The sequence below is a fragment of the Seriola dumerili genome, unplaced genomic scaffold (assembly GCF_002260705.1).
Source record: "Seriola dumerili isolate Sdu_G_001 unplaced genomic scaffold, Sdu_1.0 BDQW01000330.1, whole genome shotgun sequence".
Classification (NCBI taxonomy): Eukaryota; Metazoa; Chordata; class Actinopteri; order Carangiformes; family Carangidae; genus Seriola; species Seriola dumerili.
The window spans coordinates 469,091-491,836 of record NW_019174585.1 but is presented as its reverse complement, the minus strand read 5'-3'; the positions used below and the strand labels follow the sequence as shown (position 1 = coordinate 491,836).

At 37.3% G+C, this 22,746-nt stretch overlaps 5 protein-coding genes across 5 annotated transcripts; 1 reads left to right on the top strand and 4 right to left on the bottom strand.

The window, feature by feature from the left end:
* Positions 1-776: 776 nt before the first annotated feature.
* LOC111232255 (green-sensitive opsin-like) lies at positions 777-1,712 on the bottom strand. Its single transcript, XM_022759698.1, has one exon. It carries the CDS (start codon positions 1,710-1,712, stop codon positions 777-779), a length of 936 nt encoding a protein of 311 aa, XP_022615419.1.
* Positions 1,713-3,852: 2,140 nt separating this feature from the next.
* Positions 3,853-4,782, bottom strand: LOC111232254 (growth hormone secretagogue receptor type 1-like). Its single transcript, XM_022759697.1, is given in 1 exon segment — positions 3,853-4,782. A coding segment is annotated over 1 exon segment (930 nt).
* Positions 4,783-6,992: 2,210 nt separating this feature from the next.
* Positions 6,993-7,922, bottom strand: LOC111232252 (growth hormone secretagogue receptor type 1-like). The gene has a single exon (XM_022759696.1). The coding sequence runs from the start codon at positions 7,920-7,922 to the stop codon at positions 6,993-6,995; it is 930 nt and encodes a 309-aa protein (XP_022615417.1).
* Positions 7,923-11,337: 3,415 nt separating this feature from the next.
* Positions 11,338-12,279, bottom strand: LOC111232251 (growth hormone secretagogue receptor type 1-like). The gene has a single exon (XM_022759695.1). It carries the CDS (start codon positions 12,277-12,279, stop codon positions 11,338-11,340), a length of 942 nt encoding a protein of 313 aa, XP_022615416.1.
* Positions 12,280-16,889: 4,610 nt separating this feature from the next.
* diablo (diablo IAP-binding mitochondrial protein) lies at positions 16,890-21,252 on the top strand. The gene is made up of 6 exons (XM_022759754.1): positions 16,890-16,959; positions 18,166-18,298; positions 19,183-19,305; positions 19,836-19,946; positions 20,144-20,240; positions 20,608-21,252. The coding sequence occupies exons 1-6, from the start codon at positions 16,916-16,918 to the stop codon at positions 20,811-20,813; spliced, it is 714 nt and encodes a 237-aa protein (XP_022615475.1). The 5' UTR covers positions 16,890-16,915; the 3' UTR covers positions 20,814-21,252.
* The last annotated feature ends 1,494 nt before the right edge of the window (positions 21,253-22,746 follow it).

The window sequence follows — 22,746 nt, the reverse complement described above, 5'->3', positions numbered from 1 at the left end:
AGACATGAGATTTGGGAGGTTTGTCTGATTGATAAGTATCTGCTGATCCTAGACCCTGAGCTTTTGACAGACCTTTTCAGTCTTTTCACAATATTAATACAGAGCCATTAATATGGATTTGTTTAATCATACTGTATATACTGATATTGGCATGCCACAACTATCTCCTATGATCTCCTATGATTTCCTATACTGTACCAAAGCCTTATTAATTTGAAAAGAAAATGTGCATCAGTTATGTACCACTGTAGAAACCTGACAACAATGTACCCAAAAAATACTAAAAACTACAATGCCAGTCAAGGGCCCTCATCAGAGTGGCAGAGTGGTCAAAATTCAGTTAATTAAAATCATGTTGCACAACTCAGGTTAATATTGTATGTAGTTTAAATTATCATCCAAATTTGATTTATTTGATCAAAAGCCATCACATATTGCCCTCGAACACAGCATTTGTCCATGTATTTATTTATTTATTCATAATGTTGTACAATGACGAATAAGTGTATGATGTAGTTTGATGGAGAATGATATATTTTATGTTTTCATTTTTTTATTTAATCTTTATATAATCAGGCAGTCTCATTGAGATTATCTTTTCTTTCAAGAGAGAGCTGAAAACAAGAAACACTCAAAACACAATTAACAACAAAGACAACATAACTACATAATACAAGAAACAAAGAATGAAGAAAAAGAGTATATAATGAACTGTTAGCATGTAATGAAAAATAATAGCGACAGATCATGATGCCAATTTTTCAGAGAACAGAGATCTACACATTTTTCATACATTTTACACAGGGAAATCCAAAAGGGGCATTGCGTTTCAGCGCAAGAAGAAACTTGTCATCCCTGAGGCCATAAATGAGAGGACTCAGACATCTTGGAGTGAGATTAAACATGATATAATTAAAGTACCTGACATCAATAAATAACTTTAAATTAATCTGAAGTACAGCAGTTTCTATGAATGGGCACCACAACTGGATGAGACAGAGCAGCAGCTGAAAACCATGAAGAGCCACTGTTCTCAGCCCTTTCCATGTTGACTTTTTATCCTCTCCTGTTGCAGCTTTGACCACTTTCATTATTTTACTGTAGGAGAAAATGATGGTGACGGTCATGATTAAAAAGTAGCACTGATATACAGCTAATTTAACATTATTCTGCCATCGGAGAAACACAAACATGCCCATGGAGCATATGCTGTATTGGGTATACAAGCTATGTGGTACTGATGCAAAGAACATGGAGAGAACAACAATGCAGGGCACAGAGCTGAGGCTGTGAATGATGAGGATACAGTTTATACTATTGCGAGTGGAGCACAGCTCTCCATGGCGCAGGGGCATGCAAATGGCCACATAGCGCTCCAATGTCATTGCTGTCAGAGTAACAGGTGTGACAAAAGTGCAAAGAACCAAATGAATGTAGATAATGACACACAAGCCAATTTGCATGGTGAAACGAAAGTAGCTCAAGATAAGCAGGTTATTAGACATGATTAATATCGAGCTATCAGACAATAGTGTAACAGCAAATAAGATGTAACGCATGGTTGTGTAGAAGTAGACCTTTGAAAAAAAGGTCGCAATGAGCAAAAAGTTGATGCAAAGGAAAATCAAAACCAGAAGCTGCACTATAGTGACCCAGTCATTCAACTGGAACTGCAAGGACTCACCACCACCCATTGACTTGTTATCTGCCATACGATATAAAATATTTTACTTACTTCCAAAAGTCAAATGACATACCTTGTGATATCAACACACAGTAATATGACAGTCTTATTTAAGTCCAACGTCAAGCAAATTTTAAGCATTAAGAACATGGTTCAAGTACAGACATTTACAAAATCCTCTCAGCATTAACGTGGCATTGAGGCACATTATTCTGCCCTCCTGAGCTCTGTGCTGCCTTCTGCAGGATAGTGCATTATGACTTTATAGTAGTGACATGAACATCCAAGAATACCACCAAATGTAACTTGAGTTGATATCTGCCATACTATACAAAAACATGGTCGTCACTGCTCTTTAACTGTTACTGTAACTAATTGGTGCTGGAGTGCTGGAGAGTCTCTAGAGTGAACTCATGAGAGTCATGTGTAGGTCTTCTACTGGTGTGTTATTGCAGCAAACCTATGTGACCACCAGAGAATACAAAGAAACACCAAGAGAGTCAAGTTTGGGCATCTCAGAATTTCATTTTCTCTGCAGATACTATTATACACACTGTTGTGGTTTGCAGCCAAGTGAAAGCACTGGGTTGAGAGTCATTTCAGGTCTGTTGTGGTAAAAACAAGACATGAGTAATACAGCCATGGCAGCAGCTCTGTGAGACTGTACTCAACACAGCTGTGATCTGAGCTGAATGCTTACATGCTCATAATGACAATGCTAACATGCTTAACTCTAAAATTTCTAAACCTACACTTATCCTCCCACTGTATTGTATCAAAAATGAATAAAATGTATAAATGATAGATAGATCGTGCTGTGTGACAGGTATGCAAACTGTATTTAAGACACTGTCCAAAGGTCAGTGTGTGTACTGCAGAGGGAGTTGCATCAGTAGAGAGATGACGGAGTTTAAAGTGTACATGTGTACACCGACAGGCTAAGTGAGGAATGTTATGTAACAAAGGCTGTTTTAAAAGGTCCCATATTGTGAAGAGTGAGATTTCCCTTTCAATTTTGAGGCCTTGGTGCTTTATAAATGCTGTAAAAGTATCAAAGTGCTCAATCCAGGCAGATATGCACACAACATATACTCAGAAACTGCCTTAAAACAAGCTGTCAGGACTTCTATAACTTTGTGATGTCGTAACAAAAGACCACACTCTACTATGCCCCCTGCACAGGCCACCTGGACCCACCATCCAACCTTGCAGGATTTGGTTTCTCTGAGTGTTTACCTGAAACCTGCTATATTTTTATTTGACCTCTATTAAGAACTCTTATTAGTGTTTTGTTCAGCCTCTCCAATCATATTTTTAGCTTTTAATCTTTTTAATGCTATTCTTCTACCACTCACTGAATAACTCATCTTACTTATCTTACTATTTTAAGTTTCCTGTTTTGTCAATTGTGTTATTTTATTTTTGGTGTTATACTTGAACTGAAAACTAACTATTATGATGGCTGTGTGTGTGGACTCCAAACTTGCTTACTGACAGTTAAGAGATGACATCTACTGCCTGTAGTCAGAGCACCGCAAACAGGATAAGTTGTTTGACAGCTTTGTCGCTGTAGCTGCTGCCCAGGCAAAGTATATTTTGTAAATCCACTCTTGCTGTCATACATGGACATGATTTTTGGTATTTCAAACCACAAATATATCTTCTTATGGATATCAAGGATTCAATGAAAACACTGGAAAAGTGTAAAATATGGGACCTTTAAAAGGCTCTAGCAATCCCTGCAGTGGAAAGGTGGTGCTGTGTAGCAGTGCCTGCCTGGCAGAAACTGTGGTAGCCCTTTCTGGTCTTTAACCTTCATGGCAGGGGGACATTGTTTGAGAAAATATCTCAATGAGCATTGGATTTGTGGATCCAGAGGCTGCACTATAATATTACAAGCACACATGACAAATATGAAGCAAAAGAATATTTATTTTCAAGACAGTTGTCACTGTAGACAGTAAATGATTTTTAAATTAGTTTCAAATGTTAGTATGATGACATGACCTTTTGTATAGCAAAGACTCTTTTAACACATGATAAACAATGATTGTGGAAGGAGACTGTGTTGTTGAGTTTGATTTATTGTTAGCAAATGACAGGGAATGGGATATTCTTCAGTGCAATATAATCACACATGTTGTTTTAGTAGCGTAACATCATGACTTTTAATTTGTCAATCCAAATAAATCTGATCATTGTTTCTTGTACAAACCACAGAGAGCACAGCTTTTCAGTGCATGAAAAAACTTTTCATCCCTGAGGCCATAAATGAGAGGACTCAAACATCTCGGGGCAAGAATAAAAGTAATGTAATTAAAGTATCTGACATTAATAAACAACATTAAATTAATCTGAAGCACAGCAGCTTCCATGAATGGGCACCACAGCTGGATGAGACAGAGGAGCAGCTGGAAAGCATGAAGAACCACTGTTCTGAGCCCTTTCCATGTTGACTTTTTTTCCTCTCCTGATGCAGCTTTGGCCACTTTCATTATTTTAACGTAAGAGAACACAATGGCGATACACATAATCAAGAAGTAAAATTGACTTATCGTTGACCTAAGATGACCCTGCCAGGTGTGAAAGATGAAGATTTCCACAGAGCATATTCTGCTCTGGGTGTAGAAGCTGTGGGTTGCAGATGCAAAGAAGATGGAGAGAACAACAATGCAGGGGACAGAGCTGAGACTGTGAATAATGAGGATGCAGTGCAGAGCGCTGCGTGCGGAGCACAGCTCTCCATGGCGCAGGGGCATGCAAATGGCCACATAGCGCTCCAGGGTCATTGCTGTCAGAGTAACTGGTGTGACAAATGTGTATACAGACAAAACAATATAAATAATAAGGCAAAGCCACATTTGTATGGTAAAGCGAAAATAGCTCAAAATTAGCAGGATATCTGTCATAAATAAAAACAGACTGTCAGACAGTAGTGTAATAGCAAATAGGATGTAACGCATGGTTGTGTAGAAGAACTCCTTCATAAAAAAAATTGTGATCAGCAAAAAGTTGATGCAAAGAAAAAGTGCAACAAAAACCTGAACTAAAAGAACCTTATCATTGATCTTGTACACTGAAGAGTCATTGCCTGCCATATAGCTCTCTGTTGTGACCAAATGTACAAAGGTTTTACACACTCATTTATGACTAAACCGTGTCTGGAAATATAATCCAAAACCTTTGTATAAAACGGATGTCCTGATTTTCTATGGAAAACGGATTAAATAATTTCTATTTTCATCAACAGGTGAAATCTATACTGATGTAAACAAGAACTATACACATCATTGTAGTATCACATGTACCACAATAAATTAAACAGAAAAATATCAACAAGTTAAAGGACATAAGACTCAGTTTACCAAACCATCTCTGGAGTCAATGAATGAATGAATGAATGTCTTCTGCTGAGCTCTGTCCAGCCTATAACTATAATGCAAGGGGACTATCAAATGAAAGTGTCGTCATCACCACGTTTTGCAAACAACATATCTCAAAGGTAATTGCTCTAGCAATTACGCATTACTGTGTACATAAGGTTTGCAATTTGCAAGTAGGAGGGCAAATGTTAGACATGTCGACTGGTAATGTTGGAAAGAAAATAGTTTGTAAATGTTGCAAGCTGCATACAAAGGTGGGGTGAAAATCCAGCAGTAGAGATGCAATATTCGTTTAAATATGGGGAAAGCAGCACAGCCTTTGCTGCAAGACATTCATAGTGTTGCACACATGAAAACTGTTGTTAACATAAAAAGCGTCAGAAATAGTTAGAATGATGAAAGCGAGGTAGAGCGAGAGGTTCAAACCCTATCAACTTTCTCACCACCTCAAACCGGGAAAATCACTGTGTGACGTTGGTGTGAATGATGAATGAAGGATTGTCTGTTTTGCAAAGTTGTTTGATGTAGGTTTTTCCAAAACTGTTGGACCATCCGACAAGAACTTCTGTTGGAGTATACTGCTGCCTTTAGACTGGATTATTGAGACCCTACCATTCAACCATATTGTCTCACAAATAAGTAAATTGATATTTGTTAGGAGTCTGCCGTATATGACTGAGCGTCACTTGATAATAACAGCCTTTGTTTTCGGGAAATTCAACAGCACAGCAGCCTTTATGACTGGACACCACATCTGGATGACACAGAGAAACAGTTGGAGAAACCCCTCTGAGCCATTTCCATTTTGTCATTTCATTCTCTCATGATGCAGCTTTGTAAAGGCCCGTTCATTTTGTGTTTGAAGAATCCTTACAAGATGCACATTTTAAGCAGGTGTGATGGAAATGTTATCATAAAATCTACCCACAGATAAGATTTCATCTTGAGCAAATATTATGGTGGTGTAGTAGTTTTCATGGGAAAAATACACAAAATATTACAAATAACCTGTTGGGGACATGGAAAGCATGTTGATAGGGAAGTGAGAGTGAACCAAAGGTTACAGCTGGGTTTATAGCCATTCCTGGTACTGGCAAATACCATGTACAGATCTGATACTTGTGCTCTTATTTTCAGCTATTTGACCAGTGTCATTCTTCTATATATAGGATGTAACTACACATAACTTATTAACTATAAGTGGAAGCTTTGATTTTTCATTTGTGTAGTGACAAGCTCAGGTCAACAAATGAATGCAGAAGAACAGAAAACTGTGTGGCCACTGTGAGAATGCTGTTTGAGTGACTGACATGAAATAATAAATGTGTTGTGCAGAAGGGACTGCTGTGGTGCTCAAAATTTAGTCAATGGTCGGTGGTCAGGGGGAATCAGTTTTTAATGTGGATGGTCACATCTGACCATACTATATCTGCTTAATAATGTCAGTACTGGGGCCTTCCAGAGTCTGTGCTGAAGAGAGTCAGTGTTTAGTAGGAGGACATATAGACTATAATGACATGATATGATTTGTTAATGAGTTTTCATGCTATAATAATCAGCATACATGAAAGCAAAGACTTAAAGAATCCAGTCATCTCAATCAAACAGAGATGCAAGAATACAAGAAAAGAGAGTATCCAGCCTCAGCTGGGGCTTTAATTGTGAATCTCGCACTTTTGTACTTTTTTGTTTATTGAACCATATAACAGATACAACAGGCAAATCAGACAAGTAACAGCAGATATAACAAAAATACAATTTTACAAAGGGGTGAGAGGTCATTCGAATGGACACGACAAAGGAAAATTACAACAAAAAAAAAAGATTAGCATTGCATCAACAACCCTACACAGAGAGGTCATTTACCATTTACCATGTAGTTGAACGTAGCAACATTTCTGTAGCAATAGTAGAGCTCTAATTTGTTAAGTTAAAAAATCTTTCTTGTACAAGCCACCGAAAGCGTAGTATTTCAGTGCAAGAAAAAACTTGTCATCCCTAAGGCCGTAAATGAGAGGGCTCAAACATCTCGGAGCAAGATAAAAAGCAATGTAATTAAAGTACCTGACATTAATGTATAACATGAAATTAATCTGAAGTACAGCATTTTCTATGAATGGACACCAAAGCTGCATAAGACAGAGCAGCAACTGGAAAGCATGAAGAACCACTGTTCTGAGCCCTTTCATAGTTGACTTTTTATTCTCTCCTGATGCAGCTTTGGCCACTTTCATTATTTTAACATAGGAGAAAACAATGATTAAGCACATCATCAAGAAGTAGAACTGATTTATAGCTGACCTAAAATGAGCCTGCCAAGTGTAAAAGATGAACATCTCCACAGAGCATTCCCTGGATTGTTTGTAGAAGCTAAGAGAGGCTGATGCAAAGAAGATGGAGAGAACAACAATGCAGGGCACAGAGCTGAGGCCGTGAATGATGAGGATGCAGTGCGTAGTGCTGCGTGTGGAGCACAGCTCTCCATGGCGCAGGGGCATGCAAATGGCCACATAGCGTTCCAGGGTCATCGCTGTCAGAGTAACTGGTGTGACAAATGTGTATACAGATGACAAAAAGTAGAAAATGAGACATACCCACATTTGCATGGTCAAATGAAAATAGCTAAAGATGAGCAGGAAATTTGTTGTAATCAAGATCAGACAATCAGACAATAATGTAATAGCAAATAAGATGTAGCGCATGGTCATGTAGAAGAAATCCTTCATAAAAAAGATTGTGATCAGCAAAACATTGATGCAAAGGAAAAGGGATACAAAAATCTGAACCAAAATGAGCCTGTAATTAACGCTTCGTAGTGAGGGTTCCCCACCGGTCAGTGAGTTGTTGTTAGCCATATATCTCTCAGTCGTAACCAAATACACAAGGTTTTAAATTCTGATAACTGCCTTTCCTGTGGTGAATAGGTGAAGTCAGTTCAATGTGAAGGAAATCAAAGTAGCAACCACTAGAATTTGGGATTGAAAAAAAGCAAAAGAAACAACAAACATCAGTAGCAAATGGCATAAAAGTAAAATAAATTTGACAGAAATTTATCAATAGGTCACAGGGTATAAGATCTTTCATTTTAGCAAACCATCCCTGTAGTAACGTGGAACTGTGGCCTACAGTTCCATTGACGAATGTCTCCTGCTGAGCTCTGTGCAGACTTTTGAGCAACAGCTCTGCATGAAGACTTTATAGGGGCAAATGTTACACAAGGGGAACATCAAATGAAGGTGTAGTCACAGCAGTGTCATCATTGCCAACACGTGTCACAGGCTATAGTAACCATAGGTACATCATCATGTGCTGGAATGTGTCTCCTCCAAATACGTTTTCCCACATACATGCAATTTAACAGCTATAGACAATCTAACTGTACAGCTATGCGAGTAAGAGGGCACATTTTTGGTATGACTACCAGTATGTGATATTAAAACTTATACCTTTACAAGTACATATTAAATATGCACACTGTTTGCGTCTCCAGTATATAACTGATAAATAAATGCTACATTTTTGGTAAGTGTAATGCAGAAATTTCAAAAATATTCTTAGAAGCTTATTGATAATGTGCTCTGTGTATGTGGAGGTAGTTGTAGTAATACTGAACAGGAAAAATCACACAACACCAAACATTTAGAAATGCATTTGCATTAAAACAATGCAAATTGGATGTGCATTTTTAAGTATCATGAGGTTATATATTCCCTGCAGATTTGACAATTTTTCATTTAGCTGCATGTGCAGGAGTTTTTGATAAATCTCAAATCCTAAAGTGCGAAAGAATGACTAGCGCTCTCCCCACCCCTACTGTTGAATTCCTGTAATCATTCCACTTTGAGGAAAATTACATTATTTTATTTTATCTTTACAACTTGGGTCTCATTTTTAGCAATGCTAGTAACATGGCTCTTTTTTCAGCCTTTATACAACTATTTCTGTCACTTTATATGTGAACATGAGTGTAACGGTACGTATGTGAAACTGTCTGAAAATGCAATATTTAACACAATATTGCTTCGCCCCAGCTCCCAGCTATTCACCTTTTTACTCTTTAGCCTTCAAGTGAGGCCTTCAAGCTGTGTTCTGAACAGCTTTAAACAGTGTTTCCATTCTGATGTGTTCAGTCGACACATTATGCAAAGTTCTTGTCTGGCATATCAAATGGGATTAATACTTCTTTCTTTCTTTTTTTTGGTAGAGATATATCGATATACTTTGTGTTTTACAATCAAGATATTATGTTTGACATCCTTTAAAGGCTTTATGTTTTATATTGTAGCAGATTGTTCCTTAATCTGTTCTCACAAATCAGTGAGTAAAGGAAACAAATTGAGTTCACACAGTGTTTAACAGGGCAACGAACCCAAGAGGTTGTAAACAGGCTCCGAGTTTAGCCATATTTTCTCAGCCACTTATCTAGAAATGAAAGTTAGAGTCCATGAAGAACTTCTTTGAAAGTTTGCACAGCAGTGTTGAATCATATGTTCTTGTTTGGCAGTCAAATTTTAGGTTGTTGTCACAGTCTGGTCTGTGCCCACAGCAACTAGCAGCAGGTGAAACAGAGGTATCGTGAGGGAATACTGTACTGACGGTAGCAGCAGTCATGATCTGTTTTTTTCCATGTGGATTTAGACTCCAAATAGAACAGCGATGTTAATGAGCTGTTCACGTTGCTATGCACGTAAGGCAAATAAACTCCCATGAAACTCATTAAATTAATTGGCCCATTAATTATTTAAACTCTGTGAGTGAAGATGGATGACACAACAGTTTAAAAAAAATAGTTGGGAAAACTATTGATTTGTCATCAAAAGTATCAACATGCTTGCATTAAATTAATCATTTTACACTGTAAATTGAAATCACACACAATTCTGCAACCAGCACCAAAACAACACATTATTTGAAAACATGTAACATATTCTTCCTTCCTGTAACTTATTTACCGTAACTGCCCAACTATCAGTTAAGATAGAAGAAGCCGTTGCATAATCGTTGATCCATGATATTTTTGTGTTTATAGCAACAAACAGTGGCAGGATATGACCTGCATTAAAACATCAAATCCTGTGGTGGCCACCAGGCCTGTAGTCAAGTCCACCATGTACCTGCAACGTCCCCAGTTCACTGAGGGGACCTTGTCATATCCATGTCACACCTCTTTCTTGCCCCTCATGTTTCCTCTCAGTATCTCAACTGAAAACAATCAACTAATGGTATAAGCCAAAAAAAAAAAAATGAACAAACAAAATAAATTTAAAAAGTAAATGATTGTTTTATGTAATCATGTGGTCAAATGGATCAGAGGAGAGATCCACTAAGAAAAAATGGATTGTACAGGGATGTACTGTATATACTGGCCATGATGTGTTGTGTTTCAACCAGCCTCTGTACATAGCATTGTGGATTTGAATTAATTTCAACCACAACACCTAATTCATTTCAGTTTCCTACTGTATAGATTTTTCCTCCAATATTAAAACACTTTCACAATTTGTGTGTCTGTTTTGCTTAGGATGGCTTGGGTACAGTGTGACGCAGTGTGTACTCAAAAGGAGTCGTATACTAAGAAATAATAAGACGGATTCGACAAGAAAGATGCTATCATTTTATTTGTATAGACAAAGATGGTAGACAGAGTTAATCCAGCTAGTACAGACAGCTTTTGGTGTTTAGGGATACAAAGCTCAGAATAATCATCGAGTATCAAAAGATGTCACATACAACAACTCTGACATTTTAAAGTCACATCCTTTGATGAATGTGCACCGGGATGCTCCATTTTCTAATTGAACCATACAACACATATGACAAACAAACCAAACAAACCATACAAGTAATATAAAAACAGACCATGGCTGAATGACAAAAGTCTTTAGTTTTGGGTTAGGTTTGCCAAGGACTGAAAAATAATTTAATATCATTTTAAACCTTAATCAATCCAGAAACCTGCAGCAGGAAGTCATTCTCACATCCTGTAGATGAAGGTACAGGAGTCCTTCATGTGGTACAAACTGTATAGTGGATCATCAGCTGGCTCTTCAGATGTGAAGGACATGATGATATGATCCATGGACAGTAAAAATGTAGTGCTCAATGTTAAAACTGTATTTATCATAGATATGTATCACTTCATAACAGGAAATAGGGCACTGTGAGAAACTGAATTGGGGGCATATTCACTGATGACTTGCTAATTGAATGTAAGAATTTCAATAAATAAGATGCATTCATATGAAATAAACAGTAGTTTCTGTGGCAGAGTCATAGTTTTAATTTGTCAAATGATTTGTTCTTGCACAAGCCACTGAGAGCAAAGTGTCTCAGTGCAAGAAAAAACTTTTCATCCCTGAGGCCATAAATGAGAGGACTGAGGCACCTTGGAGCAAGATAAAAAGTAATGTAATTAAAGTACCTGATATTGATAAATAACACAACATTAATCTGAAACACAGCTGATTCTATAAATGGGCACCACAGCTGGATGAGACAGAGGAGCAGCTGGAAAGAATGAAGAACCACTGTTCTGAGCCCTTTCTTTGTTGACTTTTTATCCTCTCCTGATGCAGCTTTGGCCACTTTCATTATTTTAATATAGGAGGACACAATAGTAATAAACATGATCAAGAAGTAAAATTGACTTATACCTGACCTAAGATGTTTGTGCCAAGTGTATAAAAGGAATGCCTCCACTGTACACACCATGTATTGTTTGTAAAAGCTCAGTGTGATAGATGCAAATAAAACTGAAAGAGTTACAGTGACTGGCACAGAGCTGAGGCCGTAAATGATGAGGATGCAGTGCACAGTTCTGCGTGTGGAGCACAGCTCTCCATGGCGCAGGGGCATGCAAACAGCTACATAGCGCTCCAGTGTCATTGCTGTCAGAGTAACTGGTGTGACAAAATTACACAGAGAGGACACTGTGAATAGAATAAGACACAACTGCATCTGAATAGTGACACGAAAATAGCTCAGGATGAGCATGAGATTTGTTATAATTAAGATCAGACAATCAGACAGTAATGTATTAGCAAATAAGATGTATCGCATGGTCGTGTAGAAGAAATCCTTCATAAAAAAGGTTGTGATCAGCAAAAAGTTGATGCACAGGAAAAGGGATACAAAAATCTGAACTAAAATTACCTGGTAATTGATCTTTCGCCTTAAGAATTCACTATCAACCAGTGAGTTGTTGTTAGCCATATCTGTCAACATGGCGACTAAATACAAAAAGCCCTCAGGCAGTGTCACAATTCATTTATCTCTGAAGAAAGAGACAAAACTGTGAAAATCATCTGTCATCATCTAAACTTCATTCGTCAAAATAATCAGAAAATACTCCAAACAGATGCAACAGGTGAAATTTATGCAGGTTCAAGAGCAGAAGATCAATCAGTTTACCGAAACCCTCCCACCACTGATACATATCATGGCTCACAGTTCCAGAGATGACTATCTTCTGCTGCGCTCTGTCCTCTGACAGCCACTTTATGCACAAGTCAAACACAAGGAGAATGATACCAGCTTTTGCTCTGCACCACAATGTCGTCATCATTATCCCCCACTTACATTGTATTCAATTAGTTACACTGTGTGCTGGACAATGTTTATGTTTGATATCAGTATTTGGGCTTAATTAGTTTTCAGCTACTGTGCAACAAATCAGACAACACAATGACACTTAGTAACTATTTATTATTTATTTACTATTTTACTATTTCATTTATTACACTGACAACCCATAAATACTTTTATATATATATATAATTTTCAGCACAGAGGTATGATTGTATGCCTTTAATCTCATATACTGTACCTAAGGACTCAAATACATCTTTGTGAGATTTTTGGCTTTGGCACTGCACTGTGGCAAAAGTCAAGCCATGTTGAACCTTTTCACTGGATGACCCTGCTTTTTCTTTCATTTATTTTCTTATTCTTTTTTCTGCAAGAGCCCTATGAATTAATACCACTGCTGTGCCGGCCAAGTGTTCTCATTAAAGTGAATAAGGATGCAGTGCTATTGTTGGTGTGAATTCAGCCTAAACAAACCCGCTTGTTAAGCAGTGTTCTTATGTATAAGATCGTTACTTCATCTTATGGAAATGAAATGTATGGAAGGTTTGGAAAGGGTGACGTATAACTGACTCCTGAAATCCTACCAGTAGTTGCACACATGATACTTATTTGATGTGGCGACTCCAAAAATTCGACTCTATGCTACATTTTGAGAATACGTGAGTTTATGTGTTATTTGTATTTGCATGTTTGCAGGACATAATGTCGTCATGCTGGCATCTGTGACTCTTTTACTTTGTTACTCTGTGACTCTGTGACTCTTTTACTTTTACTATGACTCTGTTACTCTGTTACTATTGGTCTGTGACTCATCATTCTTGTAAACTCAAGAAAAATTCATAGTATAAGCTTCATACTTGCACCAGTGTCTGTGTGTACAGCATATACTCAATCACACACACAAGTCAGGAAAGATAATATATAATGTAAATGCCTAACTATGTATTTATTTTTATAACATTGGGTTACACTTTGCTGGACAACTGTGTGTGGCCTGTGCAGTTAACAACTAACCTCTGATAGTTAACTTTCAGACACCATGAGGGATTATTACACTGATACTCTGAAGTATTGGCCTGTTTTTCATCAGATACTTTTTTCTTAAAATGGAGATGATGATAATTAGCCAGTTGTCCTGTGTGTAATTATAAACTCCAGTGAAACTAATTAAGAGCAACGGTTGATGGCTTCATTAATTATTCAAAGAGTGTTCTGTTGATGTTGGCGCCCAGTGAATACACCTGTAATAGTTGGAAAACAAACAAAAAAAACTACTACAGAACTTTAAACAAAGTGTGTTTATTTAACAGGAAGTTGCAGACACCTATAGAAGAATACAAGCAGAATGCAGAGAAAATGTGAAAAGGGAATAAATATTCTACATTGAACTTTTGCAAAAGCTTCATTAAAACCATGGCATGAATTATTATTATCATTGTTATTTCAATAGTATAATAAAAAAAAACAGTAAATAGATGATAGATCTATATACCAAAGCCCACAGGAAGCCAGTAATCTTGGATACTCAGCAAAAGGCCTCTTACATCTTTCAAATACCACACTGCAGTGTGGCTTATGGTTAATGCTTCTGTACTTCTGAGTGGGAAAACAAACCTGAAGGAAGCCACTAGGTGTCACTCAACACACGCACGCACGCACACACACACACACACACACACACACACACACACACACACACACACACACACAATACGATTACATGTTGGACTATAGAACCTTCCTATAGCAGATATCAGGTGTAGGAGAATGTGAACTGCTGTAAAATGTACTTTAGTTAGTTACTTTTATATAGTTATTCTAGTATTCTAGTGCCCTCCATGTTTCATGTTGTCACTGTATTTTGCTTTGCTTCAGCTACACCTGGTGGTCAGTAAGTGTTTGAATGTATGTCCTGGGTGAAATCAAAACTTTAAGGTACTATATATAAGAGTGTGGAGAAATTTAAATGAATCACTTGCTTTTTAATTGCCAGTGTGTGAATGGAGTGTAATGTGACTTAAAAGAGGAGACTTTCTCGGTTGCCCATAACAACCTGTGGTCTGATTTCTTTGTAAAGGGCTCAGGCCGAATTTTCTGGGACTATCCAAAGGATGTGACATTTATGCTCACTCTTTAGTGCCTTGCTTCATTGTCTCTTTCCCTCTCATCTACAGCATTAACAGTCCTGAGTCTGCTATTGTCAATAAACGACCGGCTCCGAGCACAACACATACTCCAAAACAAACTCAACACACACAAAAAAGTTTTACCAAGTGAAGCTTGTCTGGCCAAACAGGAATGTGACAGACATTTGAGAAAAATCTAGGATCAACATCTGTTGATAACGATATTACACTTTATAAATCTATAAACACTTTATAAATCCTTTTTTTTAAAAAAAAAAACCCATAACTTTAGTCAAATTAGTATATCAGACATAGTCAGACCTACCTCCGCACATTGTTTTAGTGCTGTGACAGGGCTGGCGAGTCAAATAGTTTGACTATAGTTTACAGTCAATAAGTCAAACTATAATAACAGTGTAACTATAGTTACCTCATCTATCAACATGATGCCGGTCAATCACAATCAGTCTTGTGTAGTTGGACTGGCCATCAAGACAACCTACAAATCCTGATGCTGATGCCCAGGATGTTCACTCATGCCTACTTATATGCACAACCGTGAACAACAGGCCACTGACTGAAGTTCACTAATGACCAGTATTATTAACAACAAGGGTTTTCTGAATGTTACATATAGAACCTTTAATGATTTGGGTTCATTGTGTGTCTACAATCAATCAATTATCTTTCTGACTCACAGACACTTTCTGTCACAGGGATGATGTTATGGTTTTGAGTGATTACTTACGTGAGAATAAAATACTTTGTCCTTAGTAATTGAAAGCCAGAGTATGATGATCTTATTAGTCTCTCATGCAGTGCAACCCTAGATTTTGAATGAAGTACTGTTGTGGTAGTGAATAGGGGCAGTAGGTATAACAGACCATACTACATTACATCAAGTATCACAAATAATGCTGAGGGTAAATCAGTCTTGAATCACGATTTAATTGCATCTTACCTTTCATTTCAAACTAACTGAAATCTCTAATTCTGTACTATGACTGGGAGAAATATTAGAATGCAACCAACGCCAAACATAACGTCCGCTTCAATCCATCACATCAGCTGTCACTGTAAATCCTGTCATTTTTTTAGTGTCCTCTTTCAATCTGAATGATTTCCCTTCAAATCGCTCTTATCACACTTATTTGGTTTGATTTTTCTGCTCATATTCTACATATTTCTTTGGCTGGTCACAGGGAGATTGTAAAGGCCACCTAAGGGCCTGATATTTGTACAGTGCTATTTTGTCATTACATGCCTGGAATGTAAAATGCAAAATGACTACACTTGTGAGGAATTACAGCTGACTACATACACCAAACTAAAATGTAGGCCACTGCATCTCTTTGGTTTTGGTTTCATTTCATTTTATTTTCATTTTACATGTAGCAGTGAAGGAGCAAGTCTTAAAATACGTTTCTCAGTAAAAGTACCAATACCATTCTGTAAAAGTACTCCATTACAAGGAGTCCTGCATTCAAATTCAGTGAAGGAAAATGTCCCATGTGACTGTTATAATATTATATCATTAGATTATTATTATTCATTAAATAATGTATAAACAGCATTTTACTATTGTAGTTGGTTTTTGAAATCCATTTTAACAATAGATTTACAACTACTGATTTTCATTATGGATTAATCTGCTGATTATTTGATTGTTTTGTTTGGTAAAATTCAGTGATTGATTCAATGATTCAATGATGCAATCCATTATCAAAACAGTTGCCATTAATTAACTGATCATGTCTACTCTTATATATTGTTTGCAGTTAAACTTATAATAAAGCATCATAATTCATTAAATCTTTGTGTGTTTTGTCTGCAAAAATCTAAATTCATCAATTAAATTGTAACTACGGCTATCAATTAAATGTAGTGGAATAGAAATATAAAGTGGCATGAAAAGAATATACTCAAGTTAAGTACAAGAACCTCAAATTAGTATTTAAGTGCTTGAGTGAACGAGAGAAAGGTGTAACTATCACCAGTTGTTGCTGTTGAGCACATGATAATGTCGCTGTTTTCACCAGGAGAGGGCACCAGCGTTCAGTCTTTACAGTCTTTGTACAGCAGCGGAACCTTTGTGAGACCTCAGCGAGACGGACATTTTATGGTGGCGGACCAACATGGCCACACTCAAGAGAGGGGCAGCCTACCTCAGTTATCTCAGGTATGATGTGTATTAGAGCTAGATAGCGTTGTACAAGCAAGTGTTATCATTTAATCTACACACACTTTGCTAAACTATCCGTCTCTTAAAAGTGAAAAGCTGCTTTCGACTTTAATATCAGAAAATGATCATGTTTAGCTTGATAACAGCGCTGGCAACGACAACAGCAGTGTGTCAGTTCACACCCTTCAACTTGCTTCCCGTTGCCTGAAATTGGCTTTATTGTGTTTTCTAAATTGTATAAAATTATGCAAAAGTGGTTCATTAATAAAGAATAAATGACCGCAGTGTTAACTATGTTTTCATAGTAGCATCAGTTTTGATCACTGTTCTCATACAGGGACAGTGTATCCGAAATTGGTAACACACCTGTGATTTACAGTGTAGTTCGTTATCTAAATTAGGTACCAATAAATTGCTTTAATGTAGGGACAGTGGAAGAATTGGACATTATAGAGGGAGAGATAAATAGTACTATTTGTGTAAACACTGGATATCTACAGAGTACAGTACTGAACACAGGAGTCAAAAGTTTGGGAAAACTTGTGTGAACAAACTTGTAGACCATAATCTTTATAATGATAATAGGTTTTTTCATGCTAAAATTTCAAACAGTCAGTTCTCTAATGTGATGATTTGCTGCTTGTTTTGTTATATCTGATTGCAAACAGAACATTTTTGCTTTTTGTTTTAGAAAACAAGCAATTCAAATACATCATCTTGGGCTTTAGGAAATTATAGCAGGCAGCTTTCACTATTGACACCTTATAGACAAACTGATTCATTGATTAATTCAGCAGATTAATCAAAAATGCAAAATAATCATTAGTTGCAGGCAGCCCTATAATCTTGTTCTTGTAATTAAAGTATAAAAATGGCAGATCAGCCTATGTACCTTACCATATAATTAAAATAATTGAAATAATAATTACTACATTCCTGATTAGACTTTCAAGATTATCTGTATTTGATCCAACTACAGCTATATGTTTTATTGCTACATTACTTTACTATGTTATAGTTCATCCTCCTTGGAAGACATTAGACGCTTTCCCATATGTCACCTTGTCCTTATTCCAAATCAATCAGTGAAGTATGATGATAAATCCTGTATTATAAAGTGTTAACCAGAACTTAAATGTAAGATTCCCGGATTCAACAGGACATGACTGTTTTAAACTGAAACTGTTTGTTTGTTTTGTTCAGGAGTTCTGCTCGTGTCCTGTTCAGCTGCAAAAAACCTGCAGTGCATAGACTGGGGAAATGGACAAATGTTCTGTACACAAGTATAGCTTCTTTAACTGCTGGCAGTGCGCTGTGTGCTGTACCTTTCAAACAGGTGAGTCTGTCACCTACCAGAGACAGACGCATGTAAAAATGACAGTAGTCATCTGGAGTATAGAACTTACAGTATGCACATATCCTGTGTGTTTGTAACAATTACAGAAAAGTAACTGTGAGTACATTCACTGAAGCACTGTACTTACAATTTTGAGGTTTTTTCTACATTTTAGCGGGAAATATTGTACTTTTTACTGTACTTCATTTATTTGGCAGCTATAGGGAACATGTGATCCATTTCTTAAATATAAAACAGAAAGTGCACAAAATCTCCTTCTTATCAAGTCATTTCAGTCTGTAATTGAGTTCTTAAAGTGTTATTTTCTTTATTAAAGGTTTTTTTTTTAAATCTGACAATGCATTAAGAATATTCCAACCTATTTTCAAATTAATGTTTTGTAAACAGATAGTTTCTAAAAGTTACTTTTTTCCATAATCCTAGTACAGCATTCTGTTTTACATGATACAGCCTCTCCCTTTTAGAGCACAATTAAACAAAAAAAGTAAAAACTGGTTGAATAAATTGCACTGGGAGATTTTTTTCCCCTTTATTTAAAGAGACTTGATCATAATCAGAAATGTCCTCATGAAGTTGGAGGTTTTGTAGATTAAACTGCCCAACAGTATATAGAATATTTCAAATTTGCTGCACCCCAGCCAACTATAACATTAAAAGGCCATTTACAAATGATCACATCTGTAATAAAAATCCTATGATATAACATACAACCCGACAAATGAGACCTTTTTTCTGTGCAATGTGAACTTTTTGAAACATTTGTTGACATAACTTTTGTAATTTTACTAAAGTATCTGAGTACTTCTTCCACCTCCGGTTTGTTGTAACCCTCTTCCATGTTTCCCTGTGTCTTTGTGCTGCAGGTTGATACCCTCTCTCATGACTCTCTGATCAGACGAGCAGCCTCTCTGGTGACAGACAGTTCCAGCACTTTCCTCTCACAGACCACCCTGGCTCTCATAGATGCCATCACAGAGTACTCAAAAGTATGTGTTGATCTTCTGGTAAACATTTCATAAGATACTCACGTTCATATTTATATGTATAGTGTGGGATCTCTTAGTGCATGTGTCACCATAATTTAAAGTAAAGATATACTTATTTTCCTCATTGACAGCCTATGATTCTCATAGTACTTCACACAATGTGTTGAAGTTTATACAGTGTGGTGCAATGTAATGGTAGTGTGCTGAGATACAAGCGGTAGTGGACTTTGTTTAGTATGGCCATATAAGTGTAAACTGTCAAGTCACTCAAAGCACACTAAAGCATAGCCTTTTCCCTTTCGGTCTGATTTGGAGTTGAAGATCTCTGTCTGTTGCTACTCCAGTACAAAAGAGGTGAAAGACAGGTCATTTGTGGTACTCAAAAAGCATAAACTTAAAATTTCTACAAACATGTCTTTGTCTGAATTTATCAACTATAGTTCCTGTCCATACTCCCAAAACTCCTCTGTGCTACTCTGGTCTTTGATTTTTGAATATAAACTCTCAGTCCACCCTATGTTTGCCAATAGGCTGTGCACACACTCATTGCACTCCAAAGACGATATCTGACCTCACTGGGAAAACTGAGTCCAGCTGAAGAGGATTCGATTTGGCAGGTGATCCTTGGCCAGCGTGCAGAGGTTAGTTTATGTTGTACCTTTTTGGTGAAAAAGTACTTCAAAATAAACCTGTCAGCGAGTTTTTCTGTTCATTTATTGATAGCCACACCATAAATATGACGGCACACCTGCAAAACTCTACAAACAAACGAACAAACAGCCAGTTGTAGAGCTGTTTGAGTCCGACTTAGGTTTAATAATTCTCTCTGTCCTGACAGGTTAATGACAGACATGATGAATGCAAGCGCTTCGAGTCAACCTGGGTCAGCGCAGTTAAGATGTGTGAGACGGCAGCTGAGGCAGCCTACACATCCGGTGTGTAAAAGTAAATGTCTGAGTACGAATATGTGGCTGTGTAACTGAATGGTTGGGATGTTATGGTTGCAGTGTCGAGGCAGGTTTTCTCAGGGCTCTTGTTATGGTGAATAAAAGTGTTAAGCTGTGAATCATCCCCTTAAAGCTTTGTACATAACTGTTTGTCCCCGTTCCTATTCAGCTGCTGTCAGTGTTACACTTTGGACAGTGTACAGATCATTTGCTGTCACTCAGCATGGCTTTGTGTAAGACAAAATGGAGATGATGGACAGGAGTGCCTTCTTAATGACCACACCTAATGTCTGAACTTGAGGTGGTGTTATTATGTCAACCCTTGAACTTTATGTTTGCGTCTGTGTGTTCCCAGGAGCTGAGCATGCGTCCATCACGGTGAGGACAAACGTTCAGGTGGCCCTGTCGCAGGTGGAGGAGGCACAGAAACTGTCAGCGGATGCAGATAAGAAGCTGGCCGAGACCAAAGTAATGGAGATTGAAAGGGTGGCGAAATATGCTGCGGCCCAGAATAATCATGATGAGGAAGAGGTGCCCGAGGCTTATCTGAGAGAAGACTGAAACAAACAGGTATCAGAAAACAGAAGAAAGCATAAAAAAGATTGATACACTTTCAAAGTTGATTGTTTATTGGTTAATTGTTTTAATCACCCCTACAGTGTTTTTCATGTTGAGCCTATATTTGACTATGTGATTTGCCATGTCACATTTGTAGTAGATTGTCCACAAATGTATGTGCTCATAAACTGAAAGAGTGTATCACACAAAATGAGGACAAACGTTTCCATATAAGGGTTTGGTCACTTATAGGAGCTATTTGTAAGTTATTTGCTACATAGCCAACGTTAGCATTAACAGCTATTTACTTAGTCTAGAAGAAATTTTGTGAGTTCAGCATTAAACTTGCCTCTGTCTTGTCAAACTGTCTCCAGCGGTGGAGAGCAACATCAACGTTAACTCTTGTCTCTATCACATCTTTTCGTCAACTGACGTTAGCACGCTAACCAGCTAGCCTCGGCCTGTCTGGTCACTTTCTGATAGTGACTCACTGTAGCCTCCAATCTGCCCTGCTTAGAGGGCATATTGTAACCTCTTGTATTGTAAAGACAACAATGGCCGAAGCTCTTATCAAGTGACAATCACCACCACCCGCTCCCAGCAAGAAACCATGTTTGGCTTCAGAGAAAACTTACAAATAGCACCTTTAAGACTATTTATTTGATTAATGACTATCAACTGCTCCTGCAAAATAGAGGATTATGTTTTCTCTCCACTGTTTATTGTGTTGTGATTTGAGATCAGATTTTTGTGTTATATTTTGTCTGAATTCATTATAATAAAGACAAGATGGTATAAAAGTATAAAAGTTTATTTTTGCTCTTCACTTGCAGTAGCATCAGAAAATGAAATATAGCATTTCATTTTGTGTTTACTACATATTTGCTTAAGTAACAAATGGATTAGATTCGATATTGTGTTTCTAGTGCTTGTTTTGTGTAACACTGCATTGATCCAAATGACTTGCCGAAGGATGGAATTTCTTTGAAACCAGTATTTGCCAGATTTTTTCTGAACTGATTGTTGGTGTAAACAGATTTTATACATGAGCGACATCTGTGCCAACTATGTGAACAGAATGTGCTCTGTGGCCAATCTTTGGAAATGTTCTGTTTGCTGAAATGTCAGAAGCCACTAAAAACTTTAAAACCCAGAGAGACCACACAATTGCCCAGAGAAACACATTTCTTGATAATGTGAAGTTTTACTGGTGCAATTGAATTTCCCACTGATTCCCACTCACCTGTTCCTTTGAGAACATCTTTAAGGGCAGTGTCGCTTTACTCGTCATTTGTATCTCTTTGTCACTCAACAGCTCTACCTTCACTGCAAATTACCCATGTCCTGACTCTCTCCCATTGAGCTTTTTAGGCTGTTTCTTAGATCCCCGCTGTCATCACTTCATCTGCAGTGTCATCTCTTTTCACACTGTCACAGAACAGAAAACAATCCAGCCTACTTCTGGTCAACATTAAAAAACTGAGACTCTTTAAATTGAAAAACAATTTCTTCCATTATTGGATAGTTTTGTTTCCAGCACACAACTTACAAAACAATATAGATTTCTCTAATTCAGATTTAGGCTAATGTGTGGGAAGGTGGTAAAACCTGTAAATGTGATGAAAGCAGACTGACCTCATTTGCATGTAGATAGAGCTTCACAAGCTGCAACTTGTTTTCACTTTCTGCCAATTTCCCAGATTAACTCACGAGTTAAGAACTCAGTCAGACAACAAAACACAAATCTATTCTTCTGAGGGTGAACCAAAGGCTTTTCCTATAACTGCCTTTTTTTGTAAACGTAATGAGAGGTTAACAATCGTCAGTTCTCTTAAAACAATACACAGATGCCCCCATTAATATTAAAACAGGCTTTGTTTGTTGTAATTGTCCCTCCTAGTCATACTAGATAGAGATACTGTCTTAATATACTTCT